General features: G+C 37.5%; 1 protein-coding gene across 4 annotated transcripts in view; it reads right to left on the bottom strand.

Moving 5' to 3' along the window:
• Positions 1-14,992, bottom strand: part of LOC128027507 (phospholipid-transporting ATPase IA) — a 111,613-nt gene that overhangs the window by 89,206 nt on the left and 7,415 nt on the right. For all 4 annotated transcript variants that reach the window (XM_052615189.1, XM_052615186.1, XM_052615188.1 and 1 more), the window contains exon 2: positions 580-694. In XM_052615189.1, the coding sequence (XP_052471149.1) occupies positions 580-694 (115 nt within the window). The remainder of the gene's footprint in view (positions 1-579; positions 695-14,992) is intronic.

Raw genomic sequence — 14,992 nt, 5'->3', positions numbered from 1 at the left:
TGTTCTCCATTTAAATATATTTTAGGATGCAATTTATTGTTGTGAAGGCAAAGCCGAATCAGCAGCCATAACACCAGTGTCAGTGTCTTACATTCACATGATTTTTCAGAAATCATTCTATTATGCTGATCTGAAGCACAAGAAACATGTTAAAAATAGTTATGCTGCTTAATATTTTAGTGAAAACCATGATACATTATTTTTTCAGGATTCTTTAAATGATAATAAAAAGAAAAGAAAAAAAACAATCAAAAGAACAGCATGTATTTGAAACCGATTAATTTTTTTTGTAATTCTGTAAAGTTCATAATAAATAAATCAATTCATTGCACTCTTGCTAAATAAAAGTATTAATCATGATGAGATTAAACTACTCAAACAATTATTAGGTAAAATAATACATGCATTTACACTTATAAACTGTTTTATCAATAAATCTCAGTTTTAAATATGTTTTTGTAATCAATATTTGACCTGCTTTATCCACCATCTTGGAGTTCATCATCGCTGTGGCCATCATGAAAGTCTGTTCAGCCCTTGTTTGATATTTACTCAATACAAAAAGCACAGGACACGTACCTGACATGATTACTGCAGAACTTGGTAAACTGGGGCTGATTGATAAAAATGAGTCTGGAAACTTCTTGGTCTGCTAGAGAAGTCTTTTCTGATGTGTCTTCTGTCTTTTCATAACCTGAGACAAGAAAAAAAGGGAGAGACAGGGAGGAATAAAGCCAAATGCAATATAAAGCAATAAAAGCATGCAAAAAGAGAGCATTTCGAAATTATGAATTATCAGCTTTTGTTTTATAAAAGCAACAGCTATCTATAACATACAGATCAGATCTCCCAGCCACTGAAAACAAATGGCCTTTAATAAGATTAGATTATGATCATCTTTAACAAGTGTCAGACACCGAGGAGCTAAAGACTTGACCTATAACCACTAGAAGCTTTTCTGCAGCATACAGAAAAGCTTGGACCCCAAACACTCAAATTAAAGAAAAACTATTCAATACTCTACAAATAACCAATGTATAACTAAATCAAAAAATCTTATTAAATAATAATAATAATAATAAAAAAAACACATAAATCTTGTGAATCTAAATGTTAATATATATATCCTGTTCCCTAGAGTTCAGATCTCCAGGCAGATTAAGTCATTATTTGAGCTGGTGACAGTCAGTGGAAAAAGAAATGTGAGATATTACAGGCACACTGAGCCCAAGGGAACAGATGAGGGAAAGCAGGGAGAGCTCAAAAAGATTCACCTGCAGGCACACACACACACACACACACACACACACACACACACACACACACACACACACACAGTCTATTACAGGCCACGCTTTAACTGGCTTAAGATAATACAGTTTGCAACAACCATACAACTTAGAAACTTCCAACAAATACTTATTCACATTAAATTAGTCCAGTTAATCCAAATTAATTAACCATGACTGAAAAAAGTTGATTGTCCAACAATTTGAAAAATTCTAATAAAAATGGTGGTCAAATAAATACAGCTATCAATCCAAACCAAAAGTGAAAATTTCAAATCATTATTGTTTAAATCATCACTATCGTCATTTATGGGTGAACTATTCCTTTACAAAAAAGAAAAAGAAAAGAAGAAACAGAAACACCCTTATACCTGCTTGTTTTATCAGAACAATCTGGGCAAGGTGAGAGTGCACGCTGTAAAATCATCATCAGTGAAGGGCGTGCTGGTGAAACATAACTTGACAACAGACATGTTTCACCTAAACAGAACAGACTAATTGTTGAAGAAGATTAACAACATCCTACCTGAAGGGAGTTTCCCTTTACAAAGCTGGTTTACCGGTTCCTCGTATTTAACATTAGCACTAACACAACAAGGCCAAAGCTGTGAGACTGAATGCTTCACCTTCTGAACATTTCTGTGGCATACTAAACAAAGAGGTCAAGGCTAAAAGCTTGAACATATTTTTAAAGGTTTTTTGTGTGAGCAAGCAAAAAATAAATGAATAAATAGCGAAAAAGGAAGTAAGATCTAGACACTATAGAGGTTAAACATAACCTCAATGCTGGAAGTGATGAGGACACTGAGGAAGTGAGACCTGCAAGTGTAGCTGTATGTGAGATAGAGGGTGGGTTTACTTCACTAGACTTTGGAGAGGAAACTGAGGATTTTTATCTGTAATCTTTTGGTTTACACTTTGTTTTCAGTTGATATGTGAACTAAACTTTACTAAACTTTTTTAATGCAAGCTTACCATCCGATAATCAAATATTTGTGTAGCTATTTTTGATATGAAAATCCCAGCTTTCAAATTCTGATAACGTGATCACTAAATCAAACAATATACTATTATATAAACCAGTATAAATACATAAAACATACACAGAGTCACATATATAAAAAAGTAAATGAAACCTTCTCCCTTGTGCATGCAAGCTTAAGAATAAGATCCAGCTTGAGTGCATCTAGATCCACACAATGCCCTTCTCAGTGAAATGACTCTCCATGTGTAAACACAACAGCCCCATTCATGACCGAGCTCGATAAATAATTTATAGTTGCACTGATAAATAATGCAGATGGCACATGGTGAATTGGCTACACTCATCTGAGGACCACTGTTATTAAAACAACAGCAGGAAGCAATAGGAGAATGAGAAAACCAAACGATTAAACATTTAAAACTGAGCGCCTATCAGAAAATGATGCGCTGTCAGTGCCCCCCTTTACTTTTGACTTCTTGACCTCAATTAAAATCAAATGACCATAAAACTCTGTTGTTAGGCCTAAATCCAATTTACTAGCCTGAGGATGCAGAACCCAAAACCATGAATGCACTGTTTGTTTTTAACAGCCGGAAGTGTGACATGAGCACATATTCATCGTCAATGAGAAATTCAACGAATTTGGAGAGTTAACCTCCGTTTCTTTAAAGGCAAAAAATTGCTAAATTTTTTGAGCATGCTGGCTCAATCAGTGGTATGAGTCACAGGAACCATGGAATACAAGAGGAGTGTTCGAAAGAAAAATGTTTGCAATTTCATGTTGAAAATTCTTCACATTTATCTTTAAGTAACTGTCAGAGTCTGAGCCGCTATCTTCTGATTTAAAGATTTTCTGAGATGTTGTCTTGCAAACACAAGTGTGTTGTTGTGTGCAGCCATCTGCAGTGATGCAGTGCACCCAATGACACATTACAGGAAGTAAGCATACACAGAAAGACACGACAAGACAAAACAAACAAGTTTTTCAGGAACAAATATACCCACTCCACTAGATAACATCAATTCTGCTTTATAATGGAATGCTGAGTGGTATATCCAAAAATCGTAAAAAAAAATATTATATACATATATACATACACACACAAAAAAATGCATATCATCATTTCTTAATTTTAAACCAAACTTATATTGGGATTTAAGACCTTTGACCTTTGTCTGAGCTCTAAACCGAAATCTGCAGTGACTGATCGGCTCAACGGCGCAGCCCTCATTGCTGCACAGACAACAGGTGAAGCAGGCACCACAGAAATAAATAAACAGTCATGCAGACTCCATGCTTTTGGGGGTTACTACCGAGCCGCAACCCCCCCCCCCTCTCTCGTGAAGCCAACAAGGAAGTGACTAAAACTTCAATTCATTGACTGGCCGCTTGAGGCTGGCTACAGAAGGGAGTCCATCCCACTCCCCATGTTAAAATTTCCAACTTTACAGCAGAAAAAAACACGTTCACAGCCTTGTGCAAAAAATGATTTTGGTCTATATAGCTAATTTTGCCCTTCATGACAACTGTGAGGGGAGTGAATTTTTTTTATAACTGCCGTCAGCAACCAGCTCACACCTTTTTGCTCATTTTCGACTATCCAGAAGTGACGTGCGGTGACCCGCTGCCAAGATGGCGATGGCCCACTCTGCACACTTTGAGCTTCAGAAACGCTCTACAGGATTCTACGGATGACGTCACGGACAATACGTCCATGTTTTTATACAGTCTATGGTTACTACACATTTACCCAGCTTATTAGAGACATGCAAGACTCAAATGATATGAAAACATTCATCCTCATGCTTTAGTGCATCCTTTGTTGCTCTGCGATTCTGAGTCAACTGATATGTCATATATCCAACCATGAGAATGAAAAAAAAAAAAAAAACACTGATAGGAAGACAAGGAGAAAAAAATCACAGACATGAATCATTAATCGAAGAGCCATGATTCACAATATGTGTAATGACGTGCTGAGGGCAGCAGCTGATGGGGGAGGCTGTAGTGATCAAGGCCAAGGGTTTTCAATTAAGCAAGACTTAAGGGATTATTAACACAATTCTGTTTGCTCTTTAGGGCTGAAAGAGTCTGGCTCAAACAGGAGGGATTTCCCTGCTGAGACAGAGGGTGCTCTCTGTAGGCGTAGTACAGTGGGCAGTGGGGCGGAAAGGATGGAGAGCTGAGGAGATACATGACATACAGCAGCAGAGACGAAAACGTGAAAAGAGGAATCCCGAATGGCACGGACACACGTGGGGTATGAGTCAGGAGGCTAACGGGTGACCAGAGGCTCAGATCTCAATGCTCTCCCACATTTGGAGGTTGATGTTACAGAGTTAAATGAGAAGGGAGGCTCAAGACTAAGATAATGCCAGAAGATGCACATTTTGGTCAAACTGTCATGAAAAAGAAATTAAATGAAAATTGTGTTTTTAAGACCTTTTTTTTTACTTGACATATTTCTACCAGCAATACCCTAGCGGAAACTTGAATTCTCATATAACAAACACAGCTTCCAGACATTGCAGTTTACTTAGGAAACAACTGTCCTGCATCTTGAATAACAAACTGAAGACGGAGATTTGATAAGAAGCTTTCAAAAGCTCTTTGCCAGTAAGTTTGTGCACTTCAAGTATTGAGGGTCAACACACTAGAAATTAGATAAAAAGGAAACACATCTACTTACATCAATATCCACAAGCTCCAGCACAACTCTGAATGGCTCTGAAGAACCTTTGACACACGGAGAACTTAAATCTCAGTGTAGTGCTAGGATTTGGCTGCATAACCAGAGTTATTTTAAGTAATACTAAAGCTACAACAACAACAAAAAAATTCTCCCAAATTAAAATAAAGCTGTAATAAAATCTAAATTTGATAACAAAAAATAAAATAAATAAATAAATAAATATATTTAGAAATTAAATTAAAATTAACTGAAATAAAAAGCTGAAATATTACAATTACTAAAACAAACAAAAATAAATCTAAATAGAAAATAGCTAGATTAAAAAATTATTAAATATTACAACAAATTAAAATAAACTGAAAATATAAAAAGCCCATTCAAAATTAATAAATACTATAATAGCATTTAAATATTAGTAAAGTAACACAGGCCCTAACAAATGTAATCCCAAGTGGAACTTAACATTACCAAACGCAAGCTCTATGCTGAAACAGGAAAGCACTGGCAGGGCAGCTGCTTAATTAAAACCACAACGAGAAAAAACTGTCACGAGAAGCTTTAAGAGGAACCCAGTATGAAAACAGCCCACTTGTTATGTTGCAGGACCCCTTTGTCCACCCCCTCGCCAACTTTCCTGGAATCATTTTTCTATAATTTCTCAAGCTAAAAATAGTCCCCTTAACCTCCCCCACAATGTTTTGATCAACAAGCCACCACCCATTACATGTCCGGCTATCCCAGACAAGTTACGCAATGGGCCACCCAAATAACGGCGCAAGATGAAAGGCTTATTGGATTCCCTGAGGCTCAAGAGGAACTTTCCAATAGTACAGGCTTATATAGGTAACCCAGCTGGAGCCTGAACTTTAGCTGACGTGACACTGATGCTAATCCTAGTGCTCTAGAGGTTCTGGTTATATGAGGCTTGACTGGCCACTAAACAGCAGCAGATGCTAGCTTCAACAGTGCTAATGTAAACCAACCGTGGGAATGAAAAGGGACCAAATTATACACACTGTTGCTATTTAGGCTATGGCTAATAGACACCATGACAACAACAGCAGTGAACATTAGAGTGGCTCATATACATTTCACAGGCATCTTCAACAGGTGTCCTCTGAATCTGTATCCAAGTCTTAAGGGCTTCCCCCGTTTTACTGTCTATTCTTGGCGAGATGAGTGGTAAATAAGCCATGAGGTGCTGCAGGGGCGTAATTTAGGTCCAATCATTAAAGCAAAAACTTCAATCACGATCTTTGTTTGCATAGGCAGAAAACTGAAAGATAATGCAGTGCAGGAGAAATGTACTGTATGAGCTGGAAATGTTTGGCATCTCTTGGCAGGGGCAGAGCAGCTGGGGTCAAGAGCCAGCCTGAACCCGAGCAGAGACAGCTGGCCCGGCAAATATGACAGCAGGAACTGGAGGAGAGACTCCAGACATATGTCTCTACAGCAAGTTTCAACAGCAATAATAAGAAAACGTAGAAAGTACTTTACATTTTTTACAAAAATAAACAGGTAACATGGCAGACACCTTTGGGAACAACAGGGGTTTCCCTTTTTTTTTACCACTTACACTACCACTCAACAAATGTTTGGCGTTTGCAAATGTATTTTTTAGGAAATTATTTTTATTTAGCAAAAATACATCAATACAGTAAAGATATTTACATTCTTACAAAAATTATATTTCAAATAAATACATTTTATTCATAAAAATGAATATGGTTTAAACAAACAAATATTATTATTATTATTATATTATGTGACAATGTAGCTAAAATTATGCTTTCCCATCACAAGAATGAACTGCAAATATCTTTGTACAAATATATTTTGGCAACAACTATCAAATAATAAAAAAATGGATGTTGGCAAAAAATGGTGAAACCTGACTATAATTAGGTGCCAGTTTTGACAACACACTGGAACTGGAAGGCATGGCAACCTCATTGCATTGTGGGTTCCAGGGTGTCATCTGGCTATTCCATGCAGACAACAAAAATTAGCATATTGTGCCCAGTATACTATTTCCTGCAGGAATTCTCAGAATGTTTGCATGCTATGCTATTCAAGGTTCATTGTACTAACTTTAAATTGACTGACAACAATGTTTCTTGTCAAAGATTTTTCAAAGAATTATGAACATGATTTTATAAAATAGAGGATCAGGGCAAAATTACAGAGGACTTTTTTTAATATCTTTGCCTGTAAACCAACAACAAAGTTAATCTGTAGATTAAGAGGACTTCTGACCCATCTGATCCAATACGCTCCACATTAAGGACAAGAACTTGTATAATTAATGACTGCAGTAGGAGCTGAGAGAAAGGAGGGTCACAGGCTCGGAAGTGAGGAGACAGTGACTGATGCAGTTACTCTGTTACTTCACACCCCTACTGAGATACACACCGGAAAATTAAGTAAAGGACAATGATGTCATGGATACACCACTAAAAATGAGGAAAATAACAGCACAACCTAAATGAGCCCAAGCACATCAATGCAGCAGTTATTTTCTAATAAACCACAAATCCTTCCTGTTGATCAAAAATGGAAAAAAGAGGATATTGTGAATTCAATGGTGTAAGAAGTCAATGCAAACATTTCTACACATTTAACCAGTGTTAGGAAAGCTGGACTGGTAAACTACATTTACTACTCTGTAATTATCTGTAAAATCACAATAGCTATGAAAAAGTATAGCTTGCACTGATCTTGTTGATCAAATACAATTAAGTAACATTGTGAACATTGCAAGGATTGTAACGCACTTTTTATTTGGCCATTGGATAATTTTTTTTTTTTTTAATTGTCAAATTTTTAATAGCATTTACATTTTCTTAACAAAATCAATCAAATTGGACTGCTTTCCATTAATTACTACAAAATGTCTTATTCAATTGATTCAAAACTGAAATTCAACAATTTGTCATCACTCAAAATTGTTGATCAAGTCTGGCATGCAATTAAATTTAACATGTTTTAGTAAAAAAACAAAACTTGCCATTACTTACAGTGTACTGTTGTACTGCATAAATTGATTAAATATTCGTTCACACAAGTTCATTAAGTCTAGAACAAAGTTGAAAACAGTGATCATTTTAAAATAGATTTTACATCACTTAAATTGCTTTTGGCACTTTGGTCCAAATAACTGCTACCTCTGAACCCTTTTAAGGCATTTCTGATATAAGAGGACATTATAGGAAAGCATGTTTTTGGCATTCGCTCATCTGGCTGTATAGCTGCTTGCTTAATACAAAACAAAACAATAAAACTGACACGTCAGGGGGAAAAATTGTCCATTTTCTGTATGTGTGTTTTATTATTAATGCACAGTAATCACAACGGAGCAGAATCAAAATCTTTTTGTTGAATCTGTAATCTTGCATTTAATGCAGTGAGTGGCTTTCGATTGTGCTCCTTCCATTTCATATCCCTTTTCCTCTAGAGACAGTGACGTTCAGACTCAGGGTGTACTCGCATTGGTGATCTGATCCGTGCCCAAGGGCATTTGACTCCCAAAGCCAGGTTGATTTGACTAATGTGACTGCTCTGTACTGTGCCCGGTTGCAGTTTGTTTGGCTGTCCCTGACTCACTTGGAAGAGGTGGGCCAGAGCACGGTTCAGTTGGGCTCAGGCCACACTGGACCAGCTACTATTTTGTGTTGGTTACTGCAGGGCTCCAGACTAACATTTGAGAGCAGTGGCACCAGTGCCACCAAGTTCTACAGATGGTGGTGCCAGGAGCAGATTTGGTAGCATTTAACTTGAACATTTAGTCATAAAATTACTGTTGTTTTACATTAATGAGTGCAGTTACTAATATTTCATTTATATTTCTTGTGTTTATTGTTTATACAGATTTGACAGTAAAACACTAAGCTTGAGTTAAGATGCACACAAAATTTACAACAGAATCTACTTTTTATATACATAACATGTATATATTCCACTCTTATAAAATTTACTATTACGTTTCTAGCATATAGAACTGACCAACTTCAGTGAATATGTGTGATTTAGTAAGAAATTGAAGAAATGTTTACTTAGACTTATTTTACTTTATACACAAAGTGTATAATTCTGAGAAAATCAGATTTCTTGTCTTTATATTTTACAATAGTGATTTTATAATTTCGGAATATAGAGAAAAAGTATAAATGAATGACTAATAAGCCAATAATCTTCTGCTGCTGTCTAGTGGTTATAATTGTGATTTCATGTATTTTTTTTTATTAAAAAAAAGTGTTTATCACAAATATATTTTTGTCAGTTGCCTGCGTAATAATCATCTAAACCGTGCAATCAAGGGAAAAATCGCTGCACAGCATAAATCATAAATCTATTAGGCAGTCTATTAGTGAAAGTGCTTTTCTTCAAAAAAAAACAAAAAACAATTCTTATTTTTTGTATTTTTCTTTTACATTAATACTGCTGAAATCTACGTATTGTGCCTTCCAGTCGTGCTACAAAAATACATCAACGCCCTGTAAAATGGGCAATATAAAATACAGGGTTCTGCTCTGTTTATAACACTAATAGCAATTCTAATGAAATCAGTTTCATAAGTAATAGAGAAGCTCATTTGCCCATGATTTTGACATCTTTGTTTCCATAGCAACAGCGTCTCCAGAGTGCATGCTGCTGAAGCCCTTTCACACAAGCCCAGCATGAGGTAAATATTCTTGTGCAGTTTAAAACATCTAGAGCTCACATCTGCCCTTTGAACACAAGACTCTCCAGATGTAGGGCTGAAAGGTGTCAAATAACGGTGTGCTAAGCAAATAAGTTTTGTGAAGCGCTTCGTGTTTTTGTTTCACCACTGAATGGGATCCTCATCTGGTAGAATACATGGCTCCAGCAAGAACTGTTCCCACTCATCTCGGCTGGACTCTCTGTAATCATCGCTGAAGAACTGGCTCAGCCTTTTCCGACGAGTGAGCATTGCATCCTCTTCATCGTTGGTGGCAGCGGCTGCATCTGCACCACTCGCATCAAGGAAAATGTTCTGACAATGTTCAAAAAGTTTTTTTCAGAATGTTTTCATTGAGAAACCTGAGATGTTTGTGCCAAGGGGCTAGGGCAGACGCAAGAAGTTTTCACTGCATTCTCCAAGTTAGAGGTGTTTATTTGTTGCTTGAGAGATGCCGCAACAATGTTCTTGAATTCAGTCACTTTCTGCGATTCTCCACGGCATATTTGAAGTCCTGTAGAAGACCGCAGTTCTTAGGGGCCATTCACATATCGCGTCTTTTGCGCTCTCAAGTTCATTATTTCCAATGTAGGAAGCTCATAATGGAAGCGACCGCACCGCATCGAGTTAAAAACATCTCAACTTTTCAGAATGACGCAAGCGCACCGCAGGTCATGTGACAAGAACTAAACATTCAGCTTCATCCTTTCCCGTAACAACGTTGCTCAGCCAAGATGAAGGAACAGCTGATCATAGCTGTATATGGATTGCCATTTTGAAATAAATTCAGTAGCAGAGCTACTGAAAGCGATTTTTTTTGTGCTGCAAATCCATTTATCCTTTGCTGAAATTTCTGCGTCTTCATGGAGAGAGCGCATCATTGTTGCTTAGCAACGGCAGATGCCTCAGGAGCGCTTTTGCCCGAGCACTTTGGAAAGAAGGAGAAAGCGGCGCAACTAGAGTTTTCCACGTGTTTTTAGGCGTGATATGTGAACGGCCCCTTATTCATTCATTAATTATTTTTTGCTTGCATACATTTTCAAATATGCTGTGGAGAATCACAGAAAGTGACCAAATTAGGTTTTATTGAGAATTTTTTTTTTGTGCAAAATTCGAATATCATTTTTATTTATTGAATAATTAGAGCATAACGAATATTCGAATGTTCGACTATCCGTGCACACCCCTATTTAATATTGTTTTGTATTAGCCTTAGAGTAAGGGGAGTACAACTCAGGAAACGAGAGTATCCAAGGAGCTGACCATGGTGTACATGATCAGGATGGTATCACCTCCACCTCATTTTGAGCCAGGAAAAATTCTGCTTAAATAGCCTAGTACAAGAAAAGTTAATTATAATTTCAAGAGATCTTACATTTGGGGATGGAAAGAAAAGAATTGAAATATGGCTTAATGTGATGATTAAGGCTATAATTTCATTTAATAAATGTGAGCTGCACGTTCCAAAGTCAAAACGCAGTGTGAGTGTTTTGAATGTACCTCTGAGGGCAACTGACTCTCTTCAGAAAAGCTTTGATGGCTTTTTCATTTCAGAAATAATGCCTGAATCTGATAATGTAGCATTTATTAGCACAGCACTGACTTGTGTACACATTTTTTTAAATATCACAGAATAGTATATGTAGAATATCGTATTTGGATCAGTGTCGTCAGGTGATACCTGACCGAAATGGCAGTATCGGAGCGATACTGATCCTGAATATCGGATTGACACACCCCTAGTATTCATAATATCATCCAGCCCTACATTAGCCTACTCACAGGTCTGATTTGAAGGTCACAGCCTATGGCCAACATAAACATAACCAAAGGGAAGAGAGAAAGAGAACAGGTGTGCCGACTGAGTCACCACTCTCTGAAAGAAAAAGGAAGGAGAAACAACAGGAAAAAGAGAGATATGAAAAAATAAATAAACCGTAATAGCATGTGAAAAAGGAAGCTGATGGGGAAGCACAGTGAGAGAGGAACAGAGAGTGTGTTAAAAGAGAGCTCGAGAGGGAAATGTCACCATAGGGAATGCCTCTAGGGGCAGGATCAATGGTGGCAGGAGCTGTAATGAGGTTGGAGGGAGGCCAGATTTCAAGATTATTGCTTGTGTCAGCCAACAGACAGGCAGCCAGAACAATGGCACTGGGGTCACACAATCCAGAGGGGTGCCCGCTGGAGGAAGAGGGCATAGAGGCCCTATTCTGAACTTGGCACTCTCTCATATTGCCTGAAAGACTGTTTGTGAGTGTAAGAGACTGGCCAAATGCAGTGGGATACAAAGACAGCAAAAGAGAGACAAAATGTGTGTCATTCTTCCTTTGGCACACAGAGACATTTCCCTCCAAAAGGGAGATATAATGTTGAGAGCGTTACTCCCTGACAGCAATGCCTTATTCTGTCATAATTTATTTCAAAACTCTTATTAAGTCCTGTATTTAGATATAGAAAATCATTATTTAAGTCTAATGGACTACTTTTATTTGTGTGATTTTTAAATGCTTGACAGCACCATTCAGGTAAGCACCCAGAAGAACAGTGACAGTTATATTGAGCTGTAGTGCGTACGTGGCCTGAGTCACTTTAGACTTGGTATGAAGTAGCCTTTAATCTTCTGGTCTGCTGCTGTAAAGGTCAAAAGGCTGGTGAGCATCAGGACACATGCTGAAGGCACCAGGTGAAGCAGTCCTGAAACACTGCTTCTTTGACATTTCACCAAACAGTAAGAATGAGACTGAAGCCACTACAGCTTGATCAGCCATTTGGTTTGCAACAGGAGGTTGAAATGCAGATACGTGGCTAATGCCAGGTAATACCGGGTTCCCCTGGCTTAAAGTTAATCGGAGTAGAGGACACTAAGACACTGAGGGCTGCTTAATTTGTTAAAAGACTGTGATTTGTTTTCCCAAGAAACAAGAATGCTGTAATGAGGAGATATGAGTCCCAATGAGTGACATTTGGTCCATCTATGTGCATTAGTTCCAAATCCAAAAACACAATATTGTTATCATGGACACTTCAGAATTCTAGGGCTGGTCTGAATACCATTTTTTTAGCTTCAAAGCTTCAATAGTAATCAACATTGAATATTCAAAGCTTCGGAGGGAGGGGCTGAACATATTCTTCTCTCGAATAAAGGCAGTAATCTGTCTCTCTGTCTGTTTTCATTTTTATTATGTCGAGAACTGTTCATCCAGTAGACTTCACGTGTGGTGGGTGTATTGCAGCGGACCCAAGGGAGTGCAGTGTTGCATTTTGGTGTAATTTGGACACGCGACATGTTCAGATTTAATACACTTTTAATAACTATAGAACAGCGCGAGCCAGAAGCAGCACGCCTCACGCGGGCAGGATTTATACGCTCTGAGAACGAACACTACTCTAGTGATACAAAACACACAGGTCTGTTAAAAGCAATACTTTTAATATAGACACATTTTTATTAGGCTGGGCTACTGTATGTTTTTTATTTATTTATGGCTGCCGTACTCGCAAGTATTTTCCAAGCAAATTATGTGCTAAAATATGATAAACAATTATGTTTTTAGCATATGTAAAATTACTGATTAACATGGAGGATAAAAGCAGCTTGTTTTTTACACAAACAATATACTATAGGCATACTACTTACAGAATTAATTGCTGTTTGTGCTGTTGTGGTAGGCCAGTTGTTCTGTGACTGTCCATATTGAAAGTGAAAAGTGAAAGTGAAGTGACATTCAGCCAAGTTCGTGCTCTGCATTTAACCCATCCGAAGTGCACACACAGAGAGCAGTAAACACACACACACTGTGAACACACACCCGGAGCAGTGGGCAGCCATTTATGCTGCGGCGCCCGGGGAGCAGTTGGGGGTTCGATGCCTTGCTCAAGGGTACCCAAGTCATGGTATTGGGGGTGGAGAGAGCACTGTACATGCACTCCCCCCACCTACAATTCCTGCTGGCCCGAGACTCGAACTCACAACCTTTCGATTCCGAGTCTGACTCTCTAACCATTAGGCCAATCATAGCGGTGACCGGTTATTCGGTACCACCGGTACTTAAAGAAACCTGCTACCGTCACACATTTCTTTTCTTTTTTTGTACCGACTTGGTACCGAAGTACCGGGTCTTTTGACAACACTGTATTATAAGGTGTTAACCATTGGTCTATATAATTGTTTTGCAATTTAATCTATGTGAAATTATTAATTATTTACATTTTAGTATTTAAATGTTCAGTATTTTTTGTTATAAGAAAAAAGTTTTTAAACCTGTTATACTTTATGAAAAAACGTTTTTTTTTGCAACTAAATTTCACTATCGTGATAATACCATATACCGTGATAAAAGCATAAGCAATTAATCGCAACATGAAAAATGTATACGGTCACATGCCTAGGATAAACAGGTTAAAAAGTCATATGTATGGTATGGGTGGGTGCAAGTGTGTGCAAGCATTAATAGCATTAATAAATCCATATGACTGAATCAAATAAGGCCTCTCCCACCATCTGCATCATTTATCTAGGGTGAATTAATATTTCAGCACAAGCTATAATATGCATTCATGAAGCCACATCCTTGTCTTGAGAGGATTTAACTCTTCCATGAACAGAGATAATGAATACATTAGATAGAAACAGCTTATTATGAGCATCTACAGATGAATTAACTAGAGTCGTAGCAGAAATGAAGATTCGGCTTCCACACCCATCCTAAACCAGCAGGAGCAAGGCAAAGGAATAATTATTAAGACCCAGAATGCCTCTCCCCACTCACTCACTCCCTTGAGGCTGAGCTGAAACTAACTAGGACTGTCTGAGGGAAGGGAGGAGGGGCGGAAAAATGAAGGATTAACAGAGTGATCAGTAAAGACAGTAAAGAGAGAGGGAAAGACACTAGGCTGATTTCATGCACCATGTGTATGATCCATTCATTAAAAACAACAACAACAACAGACTGGATTCTGTTCACATCAAATCTCAAATAACTGTTCCGCTCTTAGCCATTATTACTACTATTATTATAATTTGAACACCTAAATTTCGTTTTCAAAAACAAATTGTTTAAATGGCAATAAATCAAATAATCATTTATTTCTTGCCATCACAGGAATAAATTACGTTTTAAAATATATTAAAATAGTAAACTAATAATATTTCATAATATTGAAGTTTTTACAGTATTTCTCAGCCAATAAATAGTTGCACGCACTTTTCACGATATGTGTTCAGAAGAAGACAGTCATTTATTACAATCAACTTGCTTTTGAGAAAGGAAAAATTTAACTGAACTGATAGAGGTTTGGAACAACATGAGACCAATGTCAATGTAAT

This window comes from Carassius gibelio, chromosome A14 (genome assembly GCF_023724105.1).
Source record: "Carassius gibelio isolate Cgi1373 ecotype wild population from Czech Republic chromosome A14, carGib1.2-hapl.c, whole genome shotgun sequence".
Taxonomy (NCBI): domain Eukaryota; kingdom Metazoa; phylum Chordata; class Actinopteri; order Cypriniformes; family Cyprinidae; genus Carassius; species Carassius gibelio.
Note: the sequence above shows the minus strand (reverse complement) of the source record. Positions and strands in the feature narration are given on the sequence as shown.